General features: G+C 38.7%; 1 protein-coding gene across 2 annotated transcripts in view; it reads right to left on the bottom strand.

Moving 5' to 3' along the window:
- The window catches only part of LOC125455312 (streptococcal hemagglutinin-like), a 34082-nt gene extending 18944 nt beyond the window's left edge, over positions 1–15138 (bottom strand). The window contains exons 1-5 of one of the 2 annotated variants that reach the window (XM_048537085.2): positions 14436–15138; positions 8979–9065; positions 8494–8727; positions 4777–4799; positions 1350–1498 (exon numbers count right to left, since the gene is read on the bottom strand). In XM_048537085.2, coding sequence (XP_048393042.2) covers positions 1350–1498; positions 4777–4799; positions 8494–8727; positions 8979–9065; positions 14436–15071 — 1129 coding nt within the window. In that variant the 5' untranslated portion in view covers positions 15072–15138. The remainder of the gene's footprint in view (positions 1–1349; positions 1499–4776; positions 4800–8493; positions 8728–8978; positions 9066–14435) is intronic. The other variant, XM_048537094.2, reaches the window with a different exon arrangement.
- Between the last annotated feature and the right edge of the window lie 7471 nt (positions 15139–22609).

Below are 22609 nucleotides of genomic sequence, written 5' to 3'. Positions count from 1 at the left end.
CTGCAACTTGCCTCAACTACAAGGACTACATTGCTAATGAGTCAAGTTCATAGTTACCCACACACAATCTATATCTCTGAGTGCTTCTAGTCTGCCACAGGTTGCATATAAAACACTTGTCGTTCAGCCCAGATATATCAAATAAATCATTGATGTTTTGCAATGTGACAGTAAATATACATATTATTTTGTTTATCAAAAACTGGATTTAATCTTATTTGACAAGGAAAAGAAAGAATCTGAATGATCAGGGACATAATGAATGCTGCTAGTCTGAAAGAGTTGCAAAGAACATGAAACCATAGGGACAATAACCTCACAGGCTACAACTCATTGATGCCCAACTCAATATCATGTACATAAGTGCTCCTCATCTAAAAGCCATGATCCCTTTATTTTATGAAAATTATCTATGCCTGGGCCACTTAAATGAGAAGCTACAGATGAACTCCTAGATTACAAAGGGTGCATCCTGCAGTGTTGTAATAGCAAGCTTGTAAAGCATACAAATAAAATATACGCGCCAACATCTTCCAGGTGATCTCAGAACCAATACTGAGAAATTGAAAAAGCACTTCAGGTGTAAAAATAGGTTATTAGAGAGAATTAATCTGAGGCAGCATCAATATCAGAGCAATATACTGAGATGCTGAAAGAAATGAAATCCAGAAGGAGCAAGAGACTGAAGAAAAGTTACAGAACAACGCAAATTCCAAGAGTTAAATCTTGAAAATGGTAGAATATATTTAATAGCATTAGAAATCTTATTGAGTAGGTCACAATGACAAACCAATGCGTCTTTACTTGTAGTGTTCAGAACTAGTCCTCTGTTTTTGTGATGATGAAATAATGGAAAAATTGGTTTCAAGCTGTTCCAATCAGCATAGTCATTCAATATATCAGGCGAAGAAACAAACATCAAAAAACAAAATCACATCAGGTGCAGCTTCCATTTAAGGCACTCAGTGCCAACGTCACTACCTCACAGGTCGAGAATAAAATGGTTACAAATAGCGTAAAGACCTATCCCAAAAAGCGTGCCTCAGTCACAACTTCAGAATAGCACTTGTATAAAATTCTTCCATTTACCACGGCAACAATTTTGTGGTTTCTGTGACTGGTTATGCCAAATTTGTGCCATTTAGTCCTGAACAAAAAAAGTGTATGCTACAGCTCTGTACTCTCTTGGTATTGAGCAGGCATTGCCAATGCTTAAGATTTATGGGATGTTTACAGACAGAGAAGACTTGCATCATGTCAGCTAGGGCTGGTTTCAGGTATGAAAGATGAGGCCTTTTCAACTACAATTAAGCCTTAAAAACCTTTTTTTTAAAAAACTAAATGCTTACCCAAACTGGGATTTGTTGCATCTTTGGTCAATTGGAGTGCAGAGATACTATCCAACACTGGTTTTATAAGAAACTGATGTGGTTGCAGACAAGTCAATTCATCGCGCTTCTCTAAAGTAGGGAGGATGATAGCAAGGTTGCTCTTTACCCTTTAGGGAACAAAATAGAAAAAAACAAGATATTATAACAAACAACTGCAATATTAACTAAAAGCTAATATGGTCAGCTGATCAAATGTATTGGCAAGCTGACTTAAGGAGGACACACAATAGAAACTACCACGTAACCAGACTTTGAAGTTGGGAACACTAGGTTCTCAATCTGCTGCTAAAGCTCAAGGTCTAGAACAAATTAGTTTTATTATTGGACTTTGTACATTAAAAGGAATGGGCTACTCTGAAAATATTGTATAAAAGGATAAAGGAAAGTGTATTAAAATGTTAAAACACTACTAGAAATGCAACTACCATCTATTAGATTTAAATTAAATTTAAAAATTAAAAAGTTATTCATGATATCAGCTATAGTACTGAATGTAGAAACAAAATATTTTAATAAAGGCAAAGAGACTAATTGATCTGTCAGGTTTGAGAAGTACGTACCTCAAGGGAATCACAAAATTTTTACATTTTCATTGATCTAAATCATACAAACATATGAACGTGGAGCAAGAGTAGGTTACCTAGCCCTTCGAACCTACTATGCCATGTAATAAGATCATGGCTGATTTGATTTTAACCTCAATTCTACACTCCCGAATATCGTGATAATATTTCATCTTGGAAATCAAGAATCTCTCTACCCCTGCATTAAAAATAAAAGATTTTGCCTTTTGAGGAAAAGAATTCCAAAGACTCTCAACCCTCAGAGAAAAATTGTTTCCTCATCTTCGTCTTAAATGGGCAGCGCCTTACTTTTAATGAATGACTTTAGTTCTACATTCTCCCACAACAGGAAACATCCTTTTAGGAGCCACCCAGCTGGATTGCCTTAGGCTCTTATATGTTTCAATTGAGTCATCTTTGATTCTTCTAAACTCCAGAGAATACAGGCCTAGCCTGTCTAGCCTTTCTTCATAAGATAATCCACTCATTCCAGGTACTAGTCTGGTAAACCTTCGCTGAACTGCTTTTTACGCATCAATATTCTTCCACAGATACAGTGACCAGTATTGTACACAGCATGTAGTTTCACAAATTCCCTGTTTAACTGAAGCATAACCTCCCCATTCTTGCTTTCAATTCCGCTCACAATAAATAACATGCTAATAAATTTTCCAATTACTTGTTCTCCCTGCATACTAACTTTGTCATTGATGCAATACTTCACCAGATTTCTCTGCATCCCAGAGCTCTGCAATCACTCACCATTTAGATAACATGCTTTTTAAAAATTCTTTCTGCCAAAATGGACAAGTTCACTTTCCCATATTGTACTCCATTTGCCAGATTTTTGCCCACTTACTTAACCCATCTATGGTCCTTTGTAGGCCCATTCACATATTCACTTCCCAATTTTAGTGTCATCAGCAAATTCAGCTAGCATACCTTTGATCCATTTATCCAAATCATTTATATAAATTGTAAAGAGTTAAGGCCCCAGCACTGGCCCCTATGGTACACCATTCATGGCGAACTCTGGAAAATGGTGGCAGAGTACGAGTCCTCAGCCGGAACTCGTCCACTCTGCCCGTTTCTTTTCTTTTCTCTTTTCATGTTTCTTTTCCCTTCTTTCTTCTTAACTACTGCCCTTGAGCCTCGACTGAAGCCAAAGTGGATCCACACCTCAGCGTAGACTCCTGGCCTCGAAAGCCTTGAGGCAAAGCCATGCAGACTCCCAGCCTCAAGGTGAAGCCCAGCACAGATCGAAGGCCAGGTGTTGGCATGGACTGGGTTGGAAGGACTGTTGTTCTGAAACTTGTATTTCTTTATTTTTCTAATTTTTTTTTCCCCTGAATTTGTATTTAAGGATCGGTAGCTAGGTACATTTGTACCTAAGACAATGCCGTAAAGTGGCAACTTGTAAACTTTTCACTATACTCATGTGAGTACATGTGACAATAAAGCCAATTCTAACTCTTGCCTGAAAATTTATTCCTTCTTTCTGCTTCCTGTTAGCCAGCCAAATTTTTATCCATGCCATATGTTACAGACTATGCTGTGAGCTTTTACTTTCCATAATAAGCTTTGATGTGGGAACTTGTCAAATGCCTTCTGTAAATCTAATGCAATACATCAATTGATTCCTTTTTATTTACAATATAACTTCCTTCTTCAAAGAACTAAATCAAATACCAATAATTATCCATCTTAGAAGCACTCATTAACACATTATTTCTATAACTATGGATAGATATTTATCAATAATTAGACAGTAACAGCAAGATTTATTTCAATAATACTATGTCAGAAAATGAGAATTTTATAAAATGATAGTGTAATGTTTCATTATAAATTTCTGTTTACATGTGACAATATTATGTACCATTTTATTGATGGTTAAAACTTTGATTCTCAGAATATTGCAATCAAACTCTTCAAAAGAATTGCACTCGGTTATCACCCTAAGATGAACTAGCAGCAATTAAGTGTTGGAAGACTAACTCAGTGGTAATAGCCAGAAATTACATGGGTGCTTTTGATGTAGTCAAACATGCTAGTTGAACCCTATAAGTAATCGAAGAACAGCAAAATTGATCAAGACATGAAGGCACCAGAACAAGCAAGATAGATTTTAAGATGTTTCTTAACCAGCGGTATCTTTGGGTTCTTCTGGTGCTATAGTAGCATTCCAACCTCTGAGCCAGGAGGCCTGGGTTCAAGTCCCACCTCCTCCAGAGATACATCATTGCACCTCTGAATTGGCCAATTAGGAAAACATTTAAAGAGTGGCAGCTTCCCTCGTGGTCTAATAGCTGGGATCTGGCCATTTCATCACCAAGACCCTAGTTTGATTCCTTGTTATAGAATGATAATTTATGAACAAAAAGAGAAGTTGCTGGAAAAGCTCAGCAGGTCCAGCAGTACCTGTGAAGAAAAATCAGAGTTAACGTTTTAGGTCTCGTGACCCTTCCCCATAACAGAATGATGATTTATATTGGGACCCCTCTTGTGCAGTATCAGTGTCCTTACCTATCAGCCAGGAGATCTGGGTTCAAGTCCTACCTGCTCTGAAATATCCAAAGGGAGAGAATTTCAGAGTTTACAACCTAAATAAATGATGATATGACTGCCAGAGGTGGAATAAAAGAAGGGAGGAGTGCACTAAAAGCCAAAAATTGAAGACTGGAGAGTTTGCAGACGGTTGTAAGGCTAAAAGAATTAATAGTTATAGAGAAGTTTTTAATATTGAAAGAAGGTGAAATGAAAAGGCAAGTAACACAGAAAAGGATCTGCAAAGCTAATGTACTGTATTTTTTTTTAGTTACCTTTCATTTAAGTCACAGGCCACCTGTAAGTGAAACAAGCAATACATTAGAAACACTGGTATAATAGATTTTACAGTTATTTCTACTCCATTATTACATATGGACCCCAATCCTTCAAAATAGAGTTTTCTGGATCTCTGCAGAGATCATCCTTGTACTCCTCTCATGGCTACTTCCAGAGCTGGTCTACTTCCTTGGATACTACTGAATCTACTTGTACTTTAAAGTCTCTGTTTTTCTAGGTAGTTCAACATCATTCTGTTCCTTGAATTGCTTTTCATAACTCATGACTTTCTTTGTCTGAGAAGAATGTATCTAATTCAGCCTTGATTGTGTCTGGTCTTTAGTTACCTGGTTTCAGAATTGTTGTGTATTTGTGGATGATACTAAAAATGGAAAACTCAACTTGTATGGAATAATACTTAGCTATGCTGAGTTTCATCTACCACGTTTCTGTTCACTTCCAATTACTTTATTTCTTCTGTAACTCCACAGCAGTTTCATTGAATTCTTTGACACCCACCCCAACACAGCCCCACAGTTTTCCGATTTTTAGTATCATCCACAAATGCACAACAATTCTGAAACCAGGTAACTAAAGATCGGAGACAATCAAGGCTGAATTAGATACATTCTTCTCAGACAAAGAAAGTCATGAGTTATGGGTGGGTGGGGGTTCATTGGAAGTTGATCACAGCCATGACCTTATTGTATGATGGAGCAGTACAGCAGGCTCAAAAGTACTCTTGCTCTGAAGTCCAACATTCACAGGTACTTATTCTTTGTAACTTCCTCACTCTATGTATAAATCTCAAGATGCCCCTGTTCCTTTCTCGCAACAGGCTCTGCTACTTCACCAATTGCTTGAAAGGTCACCTGCTATTTATTTGTTGACTTCAACAGAATGCCAAAGTCCTCCTGCTGGTCTATTACTATGACTACAGCTCACCCACAACACGAGATAACAATTTTGTGTGAATAGCCTGATTTTCATAGAATAGCAACTCAATGTAGGAAAATGGCAGTGTTTCTAGATTCCAAGAGGAAAATCTAGCCAAATATACATCAAGAACTTTACCCACACCACCTTCCCCACCATTCAAAGAACAAAATCAAGTTAGTCAAACATGGTTTATGTTTAACAAAATCATGCTGACTTTCATCTATTAGCCCAGATATTTCTAAATGTTAATTAATAAATATTTTAGATTATTGGCACTAAAACTTACCACGTTTATTGTGAGCTACCTTGCTTTTCCACACTGGCATTTCCTTTAAACAAGTGTATAACATTTGCAATCCTGCATTCCTCTTGCATCGCCTGGATATTGGAGGAGGAGTGGAAAACCGTAACACAGCCTCTACAATTTTAAGCCTAAGAATTCCATAGAATACACCATGTGAACCAAATGACTTTTCCACTTTGAGAAGTCCTAGCTTTTTAAATTCATCTTTTTACTTCTGTCTGATATAGTATCACTATTATCTCCAGCTTTACTGCAACACTGGATCTACCTTTCAATTGAGGAGATGCTGCCAAAATATATACGTCATACCTTATCTGCATTCTCTGCTCCACAAGAAGATCTCAGACAGTGATACAGCACTTGCCCATGCGGACAAAGTTTCCTAAACTAAACTAGTCCCAAATGTCTGCATATGGCCCATATCCCTCTAAACCTTGCCTTTTCATGTACTTATCCAAATGTCTTTTAAATGTTGTAATTATACCTACATTTACCACCTCCTTTGGCAGCTCATTTCACATACAAGCCTCCTTCAGTGTGAAAAAGTTGCCTTTCATGTCTCTTAAATATTTCTCCTCACTCCTTACAAATATGCCCCTTGTTTGGAATTCATCTACCCTTGGGAAAAGATCTTTGCTATTCACTTTATCTGTGCCTTTCATGATTTTATAAACCTCTATAAGGTCATTCCTCAACTTCCTTCATTCCAGTTAAAAATGTCCCAGTTATCCATATAACTCACACTGTCCAATCCTGGCAATATCCTGGTAAATCTTTTCTGAACCCTCTCCAATTTAATAATACCCATCTAATAACTGGGTCACCAGAACTGTCCACAGTACTCCAAAAGTGGCCCCAATGTCCTGTACAACCTCAACATGACATCCCAGCTCCTTTACTCAATGGTCTGAGCAATGAAGGCAAGCATGCAAACACCTTTTTCACCACCCTGGCTACGTGTGATGCAACTTTTGAAGAACTATGTACCTGAACCCCTAGATCTCTCTATTCGGAAACATTACTCAAAACCCTACTGTCAACTGTATTAAGTCCTGCCCTTATTTGTTTTACCAAAATGCAATATCTTGCATTTATTCAGATTAAACTCCAACCACCACTACTTAGCCAATTGGCTCAATTGGCCAATATCCCTTTCTCAACTTAGGATAACCTTCTTCACTGTCCACAACACCATTAATTTTGGCGTCATCTGCAAAAGCTACTAACCACACCTCCCAAAGTCTCATCCATACAATTTACATAAATTATACACAAAAGTGGCTCAATTCCAGCAAAATACCACTGAACACAGGCCTCCAGTCCGAAAAACAACCCTCCACCGCTACTGTGTCCCCTACCGTCAAGCCAATTTTCTATCTAAGCGGCAAGCTCTCTCTGAATCCCACGTGATCTAACTTTACTTATTAGTCTATCAGGCGAAACTTTCTCAAAGGTTTACTAGAGTCCATGTCGACAACATCTACCTCGCTGCCCTCAATCATCTTTTTTGGTTACTCATTCAAGTTTGTGAGACACAATTTCCCATGGACAAAGTTATGCTGACTATCCCTAACCAGTCCTTGCCCCTCCAAAAGCATGTAAATTCTATCTCTCAGAATTCACTCTAACAACTTATATACCACTGTCAAAATCGTATTTTCTAGGCTTCTCCTTACAGCCTTCTTTTTGGTCCCTCTTTCGTCCCACTCTTTCATTAACTATACTTCAAATATTTCTATGTTTATCCAAGATTTTGGAGTTCCTTTTACGTAAGCTGTCAAGCTATTTTCATAAATGAGGTTTTGAAAGAAACCATTCGCAATCAAGGCCAGTGAGAAGTTAGATTAACACCCATGATAAGCCTTCCAATTTTCCTAAATTATTGAGCCAGGAGCAATCATTCCAAGAAGCAGAACCATTCAACATATTAAATCTAGTTGCATGGACCAAGTCAGACATTTTCTTTTCTATGATTTGATAGAGTCAAGAACCACAGTCTTATATAGTGTTGCCACAATTAAAGATGTAGTGAGTGTGCGGAGAAAAGTCATGAACTTGTAAGTTGATTATATCAATATTCGTTGATTTTGCCAGGAGTGCTATCTAAGGCAGGTGATGCTAAAAGTGAGGATTTAGTTTTCTTTTCATGGTGTAATTGCAACTTAGCAGCATCGTGTTTGTTTTTAAACCAAATCACATGATTTTCCCAACTCCATCTGCAACTTTCCTGTTATTTCCACTGACAAGTCAATAACAACAGCAGTCGTTAAAAAATACAACAGCTATGTCAGATGTTTACCTCCCAAGTTTCCATATTTATGTTTTAAAAATATATAGATAAAATTTCATACGAACAATTGGCTGTATACTGATTTTGATACTGAATGAACAATCTAAAAATTAGTCATGCAGAGAAATGAGCCACTAAACAACTGTCTAATTCATACAATGAGGCAGTAAATCAACTTACCATCAGAAAATTGACAGGATTACATTCATTCACTAATTTTTCACACTCCTTCAGGTACTGCTCAATTGTTTTCTTCTGTGTTCGTTTACCTTCTAGTTGAGCTTTACGTTCACGCTCTTTCCACTCTTTGTTCTTCTCAATCTCATCAACCAACTGCCTTCTTTTCAATTCCACCTTCTCCAAAATCCTATCGATCTTACTTTTAATAACTTCTTTCTCATAGTCTAAAATGTACTAGATAAATAGATAAATGTCAGCCCATGCCCATCACTGGATTATAATTTCTACATAATACAGTAAAAGTTGTAAAACATTTCACCACTAAGCATCCAGCAGTCATTCTGAAATATTATTGAAGTTCCAGCGTGATTTTAGCACTTAACATTGAGATGATCACTAGGGTTTGGTCCAAATAATAGTGAAGAAATTAACTACTTGGACTGTGGAATTTAAGGAAGAATATTCACTGAACTAGCAATTCTTACCTCAAAATCTGAAGGGGTGTCTGCAATTTCAACCTTTAATCTGTTATTCAGCTGCCTCAATTCTCTCAGGTTATTGAAGTACTCAAGCTGCAAAAAGTGCACATGCATGTTTCTGTTTTGCAGGTATAGGAAATGACTTTAAAATTGCATTTAGATTAGCTAGTATCAATCTGAACATTCTGCAATACTGCTCTTCCACTTATTGAGAACACCATTGACTAGGTGCTATTATCTCTCCAATAGAGAATCCGTTGTATTTAAATAGTGCTTTTCCCAACCAATAGACATCTCAAAGCAGCCAATAAAGTCATTGCTACAGTGCAGAAAACATAGTAGCAAAGGTGTTTGCTGCAAAATCTCACAAATAACGATGTGATAATAGCCAGATTATCTACTTTGTTGATTACTGGATAATTATTGGCCAGGACACCAGGATAATTTACAGTTTCTTTTCCAAAATGAAACAATATCTTTTATATCCACCTCACGTAGGAAGATGGAGCCTCAGTTCAATGCCTTATTGGAAAGATGGGACTTCTGACTCCCTCAGTACTGCATTGAAATATCTAACTTGATCTTTAAGGTCAAGTTCAAGGTTGGGATGTCTACCCAGAATATTTTTATGACTCATAGGTAAGAGTGTGACCAACTGAGCATGGCTGCTAAAAGCTTCAACTGTGTAAAGTACAAGGTTTTATTGGGACCAGGATTAGGCACTTTGTTCCTTGTGTTCATTAGATCATGGCTAATCTGCATCTTCGCTTTATTTACTTACCTTGGTTGCATAAACCTTTATATTCAACAAAAATCTATTAACCTCAGATTTGAATTTTTTAATTGACAATTTTAAGAAGTAGCAGTATTTTTAAAAATTTTTTTAAAGGGAGAGAATTCCAGATTTCCACTACCCTGTGGAAGATAACCAAGGAAAGAGGAATGTCAATTAAAGAAGGTAATCTGTTTGTGAAGGTGCAAGACAAAGCTGAGGTTCTCAATGAATACTTTGTGTCTGTTTCCACAAAAGGCAAAGACAATTTGTATAAGGCAACAGAAATAGCACATCTTGGGATAAAAATGGAGAGGAAATATGAGATGTTCAACATCTTTGAAGGTGAAAAAACCACCAGACCCAGATAAAATGTATCCAAGATTGCTGAGGAATTCAAACTAACAGAGGCTACAAATAGCAAAGGCTCTGACCATAATTTTCCAATGCTATCAGATTACAACCATAGTCCCAAAAACTGGAACACAAATGTCACACAGATGTTTAAAAATTGACAAATGGACAGCCCAATTAATTACAGGCAAATCAATGGTGGACACATTATTGTAAAAGTTTGAGAAATGATGTAGAGAAGCATGGGCTAATTAAGGACATTCAGCATATATCTGGGCAAGTTGTGTCTGAGTCATTTGATTGAATTTTTTGAGCGTGTAACAGGGAGAATTGATGGGGATATTTTTGATGTTATGTATGTGAAATCTGGCAAGGCTTTGACCAGGACTTGTGATAAACTGGTCACAAATATTTATCAGACTTAAATATAGTGGGTCATGACAAAGAAGTCTGCAAATGATAGGAAAATTGGCTAATAGGAAATTTGGAAAAAGCAGAACTGTACACAAAATGAATAATTCTGGGATTACATCTCTGCTCTTACATTCAATACCATGCCCAATGATGGAAAGGATCCAATATTCCTTTTTTGTATGCATCTGTTCTGCCATTTTCAGAGGCCTATGGACATGCACTTCAAGGTCTCTTACTCTCTCTACTCTTCTCAATACCCTTGGTTTATTATATATTCCCCTGCATTGTTTGCCCTTAACAGTTGCAAAACATTGTTCTTCTCTGGACCGAATTTCATTTGCCACTTTTCCAGGCACTCAAACAAACCATTGATATCATCTTGCATTCAACAGCCATCCTATTCACAATCAATTACCCAGCCAACTGTTGAGTTGTCTGCAAATTCCCAATCATGGCTTCCATATTTAAGTCCAAATCATGACTAACAAGAAGGGACCGAACACTGACCCTCTAGAAATGTTCTGGAACATGCTTTCAGTTTACAAAAATAGCCATCGACCATTTTCATTTAATAAAACAAAGAACTGCGGATGCCAGAAATCTGAAACGAAAAGATCAACTGCTGAATTTTTGACCATTTGCTTTGTTTTCTGTCACATTCTGGGTCCACTTGCCACAGCCTCCTGCATCCAATAAACTTTAATTTTTCTGACCAGACTGTTTTGCAGGACCTTAGAAAATATTTTACTAAAATCCATGTAGCCAATATCCTTTGTTACCTACTCAAAATATTCAATAAGAGTTAATAACATGACTTTACCTTAACAAGATGTCACTCACTATTCCTGATTAATCTATGCCTTTCCAAATAAAAGTTAACACTCATTCAATATTTGTCCACCGAAGTCAGACTAATCAGCTGACAATGATTTAGTCTCTCTCTTGCACCTTTTTTGAACAATGGTACAGCATTTGCATACTTCCAATTCTCTGGCAACTCACCTATATCTAATGAGATCTGAAAAATGACCCTCAGGGCATCTGCTATTTCCTACCTATCTTACTTTAACAGCTTAGGATCCAATTCATCTAGTTCTGGCAATTTATCCACCTTCAAGGAAGTCAGTCCCTCTAGTATTTCTCTTCTGATTATATTTATTTTATTTACAATTTCACACTCCTCAACTTTAACTGGGTGTCTGCAGAAACAGTCTTCGTTGTGAAGACACAGAGAAAACACACATTAAGAGAATACTGTTCACATCTTCTGAATCTACATGTAAGTTATCACGTACATCTCTGATAAGTGCCATACTTTTCAGCGTAATCTTGTGACTTTTAATGTACTGATAAAACATTTTTGGATTTTCCTTAATTTTACCAAACGATTTTTATTATTTTCTCTTTGCTTTCCTAATTTTCTTTTTCACTTTATCCCTATACTTTCTATACTTCTCTTAGCTTCCTAAAGTATTACTTTTTCAGATTGTCATAAGCTCTATTTTTTGCTTAATTTCAATTTGTCAGTTTCTGGATAACCAGGGCACTCTAGATTTAGCACTAATACTCTTTTATTTTGTGGGGACATGCTTACACTATGTCTTTTGTATCTCACTTTTAAGCAAGTCCCATTAATTTATCACCTCCTCAAGTCACTGCAAACAGCATTTCCCATAAATTTCTTTTGCACTTGTGTGGGCCTCTGAGGTCCATGTATACTGGCAGCTTCTGGAAGCAGAAGCCATTCATCAGCACACCAAATGATGTGTGTGGAGCTTTCCAGCAGCTGTGTTGGTTAGAGAGAACACTAACGTAACCAGACCATTTTTGCCAGATCATCTCTCAACCTTGTGAAGTTTGCCTCCCCCCAACTTTTACTCCTCTTCTATCTTTGTCCTCTTCCATAATGATGCTAAATCTAATTATTACGATTAGTATGTCCAGAATGATCAAACAATTCTCTTTCATCCTCCTGTCAGTTCATTTCCTAAGAGCTAAACCTAGAACTGCCTCCTCTCTCATTAGACTCATTACGTACTGACCAAAAGTGTTCTCTTGAATAAGTTATAGAATTTTATGTCCTCAATGCCTTTCACACTATTCATAGCTCAGTTCATATTTGAATAATTTAAGTCCGCATTATTGCCCAATTCTTATCTACCTAGAAATTGACCTATGTATTTACTCATCTAACTCCCTCTCACTGTTTTGGGATCTGAACATCTAGCAGTAGCAACACAGAAACATTGAAAACAGGTTTAGGAGTATACCATTTGGCTCTTTGAACCTGCACTACCATTCAATATGAACATGGCTGATCATGCAACCTCAGTGTCCCATTCCCGTCCTCTCCCCATACCCCTTGATCCCTTTAGCTGCATGGGCCACATCCAGCTCTCTCCTGAATACGTCTAATGAACTGGCCCCAACAGCTTCCTGTGGGAGAGAATTCCACTGGTTCACAACTACCTGAATGAAGAAATTCTTCCTCATCTCAGTCCTGAATGGCTTATCTCTTATTTTTAGACTATGACCCCTGGTTCTGGACTTTCCCGTAATTGGGAACATTCTTCCCACATCTAGCCTGGTCTAGTCCCATCAGATTTTATATGTTTCTATGAGATTCTCCCCCTCCTCCATTCTTCTAAATTCCAGCAAATACAAGCCTAGTTGATCCAGTCTTTCACATCAGTCCTGCCATCCCTGAATCAGTCTGGTGAATCTTAGCTGGTCTCCCTGAAGTGTAAGAATGTTCTTCCTCAGACCAGGAGACCAAAACTACACACAATACTCATGGTGTGGCCCTGTACAATGTGGATACTTCTCTTTTGTTGCTTGCCTCAATCTATATATCCTCAGGCCAAATGAGGTCATGTATACTGTATAACAAAGTGTGAAGCTGGATGAACACAGCAGGCCAAGCAGCATCTCAGGAGCACAAAAGCTGACGTTTCGGGCCTAGGCCCTAGAAGGGTCAGCTTTTGTGCTCCTGAGATGCTGCTTGGCCTGCTGTGTTCATCCAGCTTCACACTTTGTTATCTTGGATTCTCCAGCATCTGCAGTTCCCATTATCTCTCATGTATACAGTAGTTCATTTAGTAGATCAGTCTCCCCTCAGCTACAATTGTTTTTTTAAACCAGAAATGTTACACTTACTTTGTTTCTATTCATTTCTCTATCCCGTTTGTGGAGCTGCTGTACTTGTTCCTTTTTAAGTAAGGTTTATGTTAGCCTTGGGAGGCTAAGGGAGTATGTAATTTAGGGTGTCTAAACTTATGAGGGACAATAGGTTGAGCACACAAGAGCTTATATCTGTTAGTCAGGAGTTTTACTTGTAAAGTAACTGGTAAAAGGAACGTAGCAACAGGAGTAGGCCATTCAGCCCCTCCAGCCTGCTAATCCAAGGATCAGAGGAATGTTGAGGGTGTAGGGGGTGTGGAATTCGCTGCCTAAAAAAAGTATTAAGGAAATAAACCTTCATCACATTTAAATAAGAACTTCTAAGTTATTGCACATCCTAACTTACAGAGCAGTGGCGCAAGAAGTGAAAGATGGAATTAAAATGGATATTTCTCTTTTTCACAGACACTTTGGGCCACATCACTCAGTCTGTGACCCTAAACATTCCCATGGATGGCCTACCTGAACCTTAAGGTCCCACCTTGCTCTGGACTGCGCCAGCCCTGGGGGATTGGCTAGAGGCTAAGACCGGCGATTAGGGCAGAAAGACACCCTGGGGAGTCAAGTAAGGCCATTCGGCCCATCAAGTCCACTCCGCCATTTAAATCATGGCTGATGGGCATTTCAACACCACTTCCCTGCACTCTCCCCGTAGCCCTTGTTTCCTTTTGAGATCAAGAATTTGTCGATCTCTGCCTTGAAGGCATCCAACGTCCCACCTGCCCCCTTCCCTTGTTCCTCACCTTCTCCTCCTGGTAGATCATGTCGACCAAGTTGACGGCGTGGAAGACCCCTCGGTGATCCTCGGAGACGCACTGGCCGCACGCCAGCTGTTTGCAGACCTTGCAGAAGAGCTGCAGCTTCCTGTGCGGGTGCCGTTGGCAGAGCTCGCGCTCCCCGAGGCTCCGCGTGCCGCTGCCCACCACCAACGGCAGCTCCTCATCCTCCTGCTCGCGGCCGGCTCCCACCGCCTGCTGCTGCGAGCGGAAAAGTTTCACCACCTCGGCCAAGGTGGTGTTGCCGGGCAGGTTGACAGCTCCCTCGGCGATGAAGTTGCTCTTTCTGCAGAGGGGACACTCAAGCTGACTGTTTTTCCAGATGTTGTTGTTATTGCTGCTGCTGTAGTCCAGGCCGTACGAGAAGGATTTGGTGACACACTCCAGGATGCATTTCTTGCAGAAATTGTGCGAGCAGACGGGCAGGGTGGTGGGATTCTCAAAAATTGACAAACAAACCGCACAGGTCAGGCTGGCCTCCATTGCAGCCTTTAAGAAATAAACCAGTTCCTTCCCACCCTCCCCCTGTACCTCTCTCCCTCTCGCATACTCTGCCAGCTCAGCATTCGCGATTTCTTTTCTTCTCTGACAAGAAGTGCTCATATAAGACACCGAGGAATTGAAAGTAAAACTCGAGCCCTGTTACAGCACGTCACCAGGAAGTCCTGCCTTCAACGCGCCGCTTGTCGTTCAACATGTCACAAAGCAAACACAGGAAATGCATTTGCAGAGGTTCAAAAAGCTGTGGCTGTGGGTCCATTGATCGGAAGTATTCGTCCTTCAAAATCGTGACTTTCTGAAAACTCAACGGCCTGCAGTAAAAGCAACAACAACAACAAAATGCGGATTCTAGAAATCTGGCATTATAAAAGAGAAAATCTTGCAAACATTTAGCAGGTTAGCTGGGGAGAACGGACAGGTTCATGACTTTAGCATTGAGAAAAGTTACACATGGTATTAGGCAGGTGAAAAAAAGGCGAGAACAACAAATTTAAAGATTTGTGATGAGTGACGGGCAGGGTGAAAATAAATAACCAATGGAGTCATGCTACAAAGTCAAAGCCTGTCGTGATGTGATAATATTTACATCATAACCTCTTAACCACATAGAGTCATACAGCACGGATGGTTTATGTTATCCTTAGTTTGTCTCTATTTTTGTCCCCTTGTTCCTTTCTTCATCCCTCTGGATTTTGCCAGTTGCTATTTTGCTGTTCACCCCTCGTTGCAACACACCTTTTGTTTCCTTGCTTATCCTATTGTTGATTTTGGAGGGGGTTGTGTGTGTTTTGTGATCACAGTTGCCTAATATAGGCAGTCCACAATTTGTAGCAATCTTCTGACAGTTGAGATTTTTCAGAAGCAACAGTTAAATATGATAACAATATGTGAAGCTGGATTCGCACAGCAGGCCAAGCAGCACCCCTGGAGCACAAAAGCTGACGCTTCAGGCTCTGATGAAGGGCCTGGGCCCAAAGCGTCAGCTTTTGTGCTCCTGGGGCGCTGCTTGGCCTGCTGTGTTCATCCAGCTTCACACTTTGTTGTCTTGGATTCTCCCGCATCTGCAGTTCCCATTATCTCTGAGTTAAATATGATACTTTAGTAAAAACAAATGAACTACAGACTGGTGAGCCTGACATCAGTGGTGAGCAAGTTGTTTGAGGGAATCCTGAAGGACAGGATTTACATGTATTTGGAAAGGCAAGGACTGATGAGGGATAGTCAACATGGCTTTGTGTGTGGGAAATCATGTGCCACTAACGACTGAGTTTTTTGAAAAAGTAATGAACAAGATCGGTGAGGGCAGAATGGTGAAATATGATCCATATGGACTTCAGTAAGGTGTTTGCCACGGTTCCTCATGGTAGGCTGGTTGGCAAGGTTAGATCACATGGAATGCAATTTGCATTCAAAGCTGGATCAAAAGTAGAAGGCAGAGAGTGGTAGTTGAGGGTTGCTTTTCAGACTGGAGGCCTGTGACCAGCAGTGTGCCACCAGGAGCAGTGTTGGGTCACTGATTTTTGTCATTTATATAAGACTGCGTTGGATTCCAGCATCTGCATTTTTTTTGTCTCTAACTTTGTCATTTATATCAATGACTTGGATGTGAACAAAGGAGGCATGGTTAGTACGTTTGAAGATGACACCAAAATTGGAGGTATCATGGACAGAAGATTATCGCAGAGTACGATGGGATCTTGATCAGATAGGCCAAGGGAGTCCAATACTAGAGGGCATAAGTTTAAAGGTGAGAGGGGAAAGATATAAAAGGTACCTAAGGGGCAACTTTTTTGTGCAGAGGGTGGTGCATGTATGGAATGAGTTGTCGGAGGAATTGGTGGAAGCTCGGATAATTGCAACATTTAAAAGGCATCTGGATTGGTATATGAATAGGGAGAGTCTAGAGGGATATGGGCCAAATGCTGGCAAATGGGACTAGATTTATTTAGGATATCTTATCGGCATGGACGAGTTGGACAGAAGTCTGTTTTCATGCTGCATATCTTTATGACTCTATAACTGAGAGTGCAAATAGAATTGAATCAGTACAATCTATCAGCTATTAGAGAGACATTGATTCTTATGTTGGGCAACGTTTGTCAAGATTTGATAGAATTATTGTTATGGGGTACTCTCCTATCGGGGGCAAGACAGGAGATTCTGTGGCACTGAATGTAAATTTTACAGTGAGTGTAATGGTTTGTTGCTTTCCTGGTACTAGGATTAAGGACAGCTCTAAATGTTTCAAGCATATTGTTAAAGGTGAGATTGAGAAGCCAGAAATTATTGTACCCAGTAGTAGGAATGACATTTTTAGGGAAAAAATATTAAAGCAGTACAGATTGTGTTGATCCCTAGGAGATTTGGGAGAGATTCTAAGTGAATTTAAGAGCTTAGGTAGAAGATTAAAAAATAGAACCTTAAAAGTAGTAATTTCTGGCTTACTCCCACTGCCAAAGTTAAACGAGAGAAGGAACAAAAGGTCAAAGGTAATAGATCAGTGACTGAAGAGCTGATGTATTGTTCAGGGATTCAGGTTTTTGGATGATTGGAATGTCTTTTGGGATAGAAAGGACCTGTTCAAAAAGGATAGGTCTAACCTAAACTGGAACGGGACCAATATCTTAGCAGAGAGAGATAATGGGAACTGCAGATGCTGGAGAATTCCAAGATAATAAAATGTGAGGCTGGATGAACATAGCAGGCCAAGCAGCATCTCAGGAGCACAGTGCTCCTGAGATGCTGCTTGGCCTGCTGTGTTCATCCAGCCTCACATTTTATTATCTTAGCAGAGAGATTTGCTTATTCCATAAAGGGAGACTTTATACTAATAGAGAGCAAGAGTGGAAGAATTCTATGCAGCAGTATAAAGAGAAGGATTGATGGGGAGGGTTCTGAATATAAGGAGAGCATGTCAATTAGAAAAGAAAGACGAGAGGGTCAGAATATGTAGTAACTCTGAAGAACTAATTAACATTTATTTCAATGCAAGGTGTTTTATCAGTAAAGCTGATGAACTGGGGCATGTTTAAGAACATGGGATTGTGACATTATAGCTATTACAGAAGCTTGGCTGAGAGATGGACAACACTGGCAGATCAATATTTTGGGTTTTAGATGCTATGGGAAGGATAGAAAAGAAGGCAAGAGAAGATAGGAGGTGGTGTTTTTGATTAAGACATTAGATTACTGCTGTAACTAGGGAAGATATTTCTGAAAAATAGTCCAGTGAAAATATGTGAATAGAAATTAAAAATGAGAAAGTAAAGATCACATTGATGGTATTGTACAAAAAGCCCATCCAATGTTGAGAGTGAAATTGAGAAACAAATATGTAGGAAGATCTCAGACATATGTAAGCATAATAAGGTTGTAATAATGGGGGATTTTAATTTTCCAAACATTGACTGGGACTACTATAGTGTTAGAGGTTTGGACAATGAAGAAATTGACAAATGTTCTCGAGAAAACTTCCTTTATCCATTTGTGTATGCACCTACTAGATAAGGAGCAAAACTCAACTTTCTTTTGGGAAATAAGGCAGGGCAGGTGACTGAAGTAAAAGTGGGCGAACAACTTGGGTCTAGCAATCATAATTCTATTAGTTTCAAATGGTTATGGATTTGGATAAGCCTTGCAAAGAAGTTAAACTTTTTAATTAGGGTAAGGCAAATTTTAATGGTATGAGACAAGAACTTGCAAAAGTTGACTGGAGTAGACGGTTCACAGGTAAAAGAACACCTGACAAGTGCGAGGCATTCAAGAGTTCAGAGGCATTATGTTCCTGTTAGAATGAAGGGTAAGGCTGGTAAGGTTAAGGATCAATGAATAAATAATGATATTGAGGTTCTAGTCAAAAATAAAAGAGAATCTTCTTTTGGATATAGACAACTTGGTTAAATTGAATCTCTTAATAATTATAAAGAGTGCAGAGACATTCTTAAGAGAGAAGTCATATAGCTAAAGGGGGATATGAGATTGCATTGACAGAAAAGGTTAAGAATAATCCAAAGATATTCAACTAATACACTAAGTGCAAGAATGTATATAGAAGGAGTGAAGGGCCTCTTAAAGATCAAGGAGGTCATCTTTGTGTTGATCCCTAGGAGATTTGGGAGAGATTCTAAGTGAATATTTCATGTCAGTTTTTACTGTGGAGAAAGAAATAGATTCTAGAGAATGCAGAGAAATAAACTTTGATATTTTAAAAACAATTCACCTTACAGAAGAGGACGTTTAGGAGGTCTTAGAAAATATAAAAATAGATAAATCTCCAGGACATGATCTAATGTATCGCAGAATGTTTTGGGAAGCAAGCGAGAAAAATACAAGATCCCTTGCAGAAATATCTGCATCATCTATAACTACAGGTAAGGTTCCTGATGACTGGAGGATGGCTAATGTTATATCTATGTTTGAGAAAGGTTGTAAGGAGAAACCGGCAAACTATAGACCTGTGAGCCTGAGTTCAGTTGTGAGTAAATTGTTGGAGGTGATTATAAAAGATAGTGTTAATGGGCATTTAGAGAGGCAAAAATCGATTACAGGTAGTCAGCTTGGTTTTGTGCAAGGAAAAATCATGTCTCACAAACTTGATTGAGTTTTTCAAGGAAGTTACCCAAAAGATTGATGATGATAGAGCAGTAGACATTATTTATTTGGATTTTAGTAAAGCCTTTGACAAGGTTGCACATGGTAGACTAATTGGATACATAATTGGTTTAACAGCAGGAGACAGAGAGTAATGGTGGAGCGGTGCTTTTTGGATTAGAGACCTGTGACCAACAATGTTCTACAGGGAATGGTTCTGGGTCCTCCTTTGTTTGTCATTTATTTGAATGATTTGGATGAGAATGTAGAAGGCATGGTTAGTAAGTCTGCAGATGACACCAAAATTGGTGGCATGGTAGCTGGTAAAGGAGGTTTTCTAAGATTACAAAGGGATCTTGATCAACTGGGCCAATGGGCTAAAAAGTGACAAATGGAGTTCAATCCGGATAAATGTGAGGTATTGCATTTTGGTGTAGCAAACAAGGGTAGGGCTTATACAATTAATGGTAGTTCTTTTGAGTAGTATTATAGAACAGAGGGACTTAGTGGTGCAGGTACATAATTCTTTGAAGTTTGCGTCACATTTAGACAGGTTGGTTTAAAAGACATTTGGCATGCTTGCCTTCATTGCTCAGCCCTTTGAGAATAGGAGTTGGGACGTCATGTTGAGGTTGCACAGGACACTGGTGAAGTCTCTTCTGGAACACTGTGTCCAGTTCTAGCTGCCCAGCTTTAGAACGGATATTATCAAGCTGCAGGGGATTCAGAAGAGATTTACCGGATGTTGTCAGGTATGGAAGGTTTGAATTATAAAGAAAGGCTGGATAGGCTGGGACTTTTTTCATCGGAGCATTGGAGGTTAGAGCAGTTTATAAAATAATGAGTAGTACAGATAGAGTTGATGGTAGTTGTCTTTCCCTAGGAAGGGGGGGATTTCAAGACTAGGTGACACATTTTTAAGGTGAGAGGAGAGACATTTAAAAAAGACATGAGGCAAATTTTTTATACAGAGGGAGGGTGGTTGGCACGTGAAATGAACTTCCTGAAAAAGTGGCACATGCGGGTACAATTACAGTATTTTGAAGATATTTGCATAGATACATGAATAGGAAGGGTTAGGAGGGATATGGGCCAGGAGCAGGCAGGTGTAACCAGTTTAGTCTAGGTTGTGTTTGGCATGGACTAGTTGGACTAGTTCTGTTTCCATGCTGTATGGCTTTATGACATGACTATATTAATCCTGAAGGGTACAGGATACTTCAGAATGACAGGAGATAATGAAAAGATGGAGGGATGGCTCTTTTAATTAATGTTGATCTTAGCACAATAGAGAGGGATGACCAAAATTCAGAAAATAAGATGTGGAAACAGTTTGAGGGAAAGAAATGAGAAATGATAAAGACAAGAATCGCTTTAGGGATAGGTGTATAGTTCCCCTAACAATAATGACAAAACAATGTGGTCTATGAACAAATAAATGGCAGCAAATAAGAGAGCAAACCATGCTAGAACTGATTCTGGCCAAGGAGATCAGATTGATTACTGACCTCATAATGAAAATGCCTTGGGTAACAATGATTCAATTATCCATGCAGTTGAAGAGAAAGAATTAAAGCTAGGTGGGTCCAAGATTACCACTTGGGACTTAATTAAGCGCAGTTATAAGGAATGAAAGCAGAGTTTTGAGAAGATTTGTAGCTCAGGTTGAGTTCCTGGGCGTGAGTTTGCTCGCTGAGCTGGAAGGTTAGTTTTCAGACGTTTCGTCACCATTCTAGGTAACATCATCAGTGAACTTCCGATGAAGCGCTGGTATTATGTCCCGCTTTCTATTTATCTGTTTAGGTTTCCTTGGGTTGGTGATGTCATTTCCTGCAGAATTGATATATTTCAACAGATCAGAAAAATTCTAATGGATGTACCCGTCATCTGTGGTTAAATAAAAATGTCAAACATTGTATCAGCTTCAAAAAAAGACACATAACTGCAAAATAGGTGGTAGGTCAGAAGATTTGACACAATATAAAGAAAAACAAAGAATTAGCAAAAGATTAATAAGTTGAACCAAATTAGAGTATGAGAGAATGTCAGCAAAAAATATAAATGTAGATACGAAAAGGTTCTTGAGATATTTGCAAAAAAAGAGTTTAAGTAAACTTGTGTTCTGAAGGGGCACTGGACCTGAAACATTATCTCTGCTTTCTCTCCACAAATGTCGCCAGATCTGCTGAGATCTCTCAGCAATTTCTGTTTTTACTTTGGTTTTCAGCATTTGCAGTTTTTTTTGTGACAAATAATAAGTTAGTTGATTCTTCAGATGTTATATCCCAAATCTCCCTTCATTCAGAAATAGTTCCATTATATTGGAAGAAAGAAATGTGAAAAAGGAGACAGACAGAAAGCTACAGAAGCTTCGCATCTGTTATTAGGGTAATGTTGAAAGCTATTAGTAACATAGTTGCAGCAAGGCAGTTGGATAAAATCAAGGTAATTGGATAGAGTCAATATAGCTTTGTAAGTGGGAAATTATTTTTGACCAATCTATTGAAGTTCTTTGAGGAGGTTGCACACGTGGACAAAAGGGAACTGTTTGATGTACAGTACTTAGATTTCCAAAAGGTTTTTGATAACGTAACACACCAAAGGTTATTGTGGAAAATAAAAGCTCATGTTGTAGTAGGAACATATTGCTATAGTTAGAAAGTCGGCTGGTTAACAGGCTGCAACGAATAGGCTCAAAGGGCCTTCTTTAGGTTCGCAAAATGTAGTTTTGGACCAGTAGTAGGAATTAAACTGTTTCATACTTATGTAAATTACTTAGTTGAAAGGATGGAAGTGTGTTGCCAAATTTGCTGATGACAGGGAGTTCGGTAGAAAAATAAGTTGTGAAAAGGATACCAGGAGGTTATAAAAAGACACTGATAGGTCACATGAGTGGCAAAAATGTGGCAAATAAAATATAATGTGGGAAAATGTGAAATTATCTTTTTTGGTTGGAAGAATAAAAAAAAGTATTATCTATAAGAGTTTGCAGAGTTCTGAGATGTCGAGAGATTTATGTGTCCTCAGAGATGAATTGCTAAAGATTAGTA

The sequence above is a fragment of the Stegostoma tigrinum genome, chromosome 1, assembly GCF_030684315.1.
Source record: "Stegostoma tigrinum isolate sSteTig4 chromosome 1, sSteTig4.hap1, whole genome shotgun sequence".
Classification (NCBI taxonomy): domain Eukaryota; kingdom Metazoa; phylum Chordata; class Chondrichthyes; order Orectolobiformes; family Stegostomatidae; genus Stegostoma; species Stegostoma tigrinum.
Note: the sequence above shows the minus strand (reverse complement) of the source record. Positions and strands in the feature narration are given on the sequence as shown.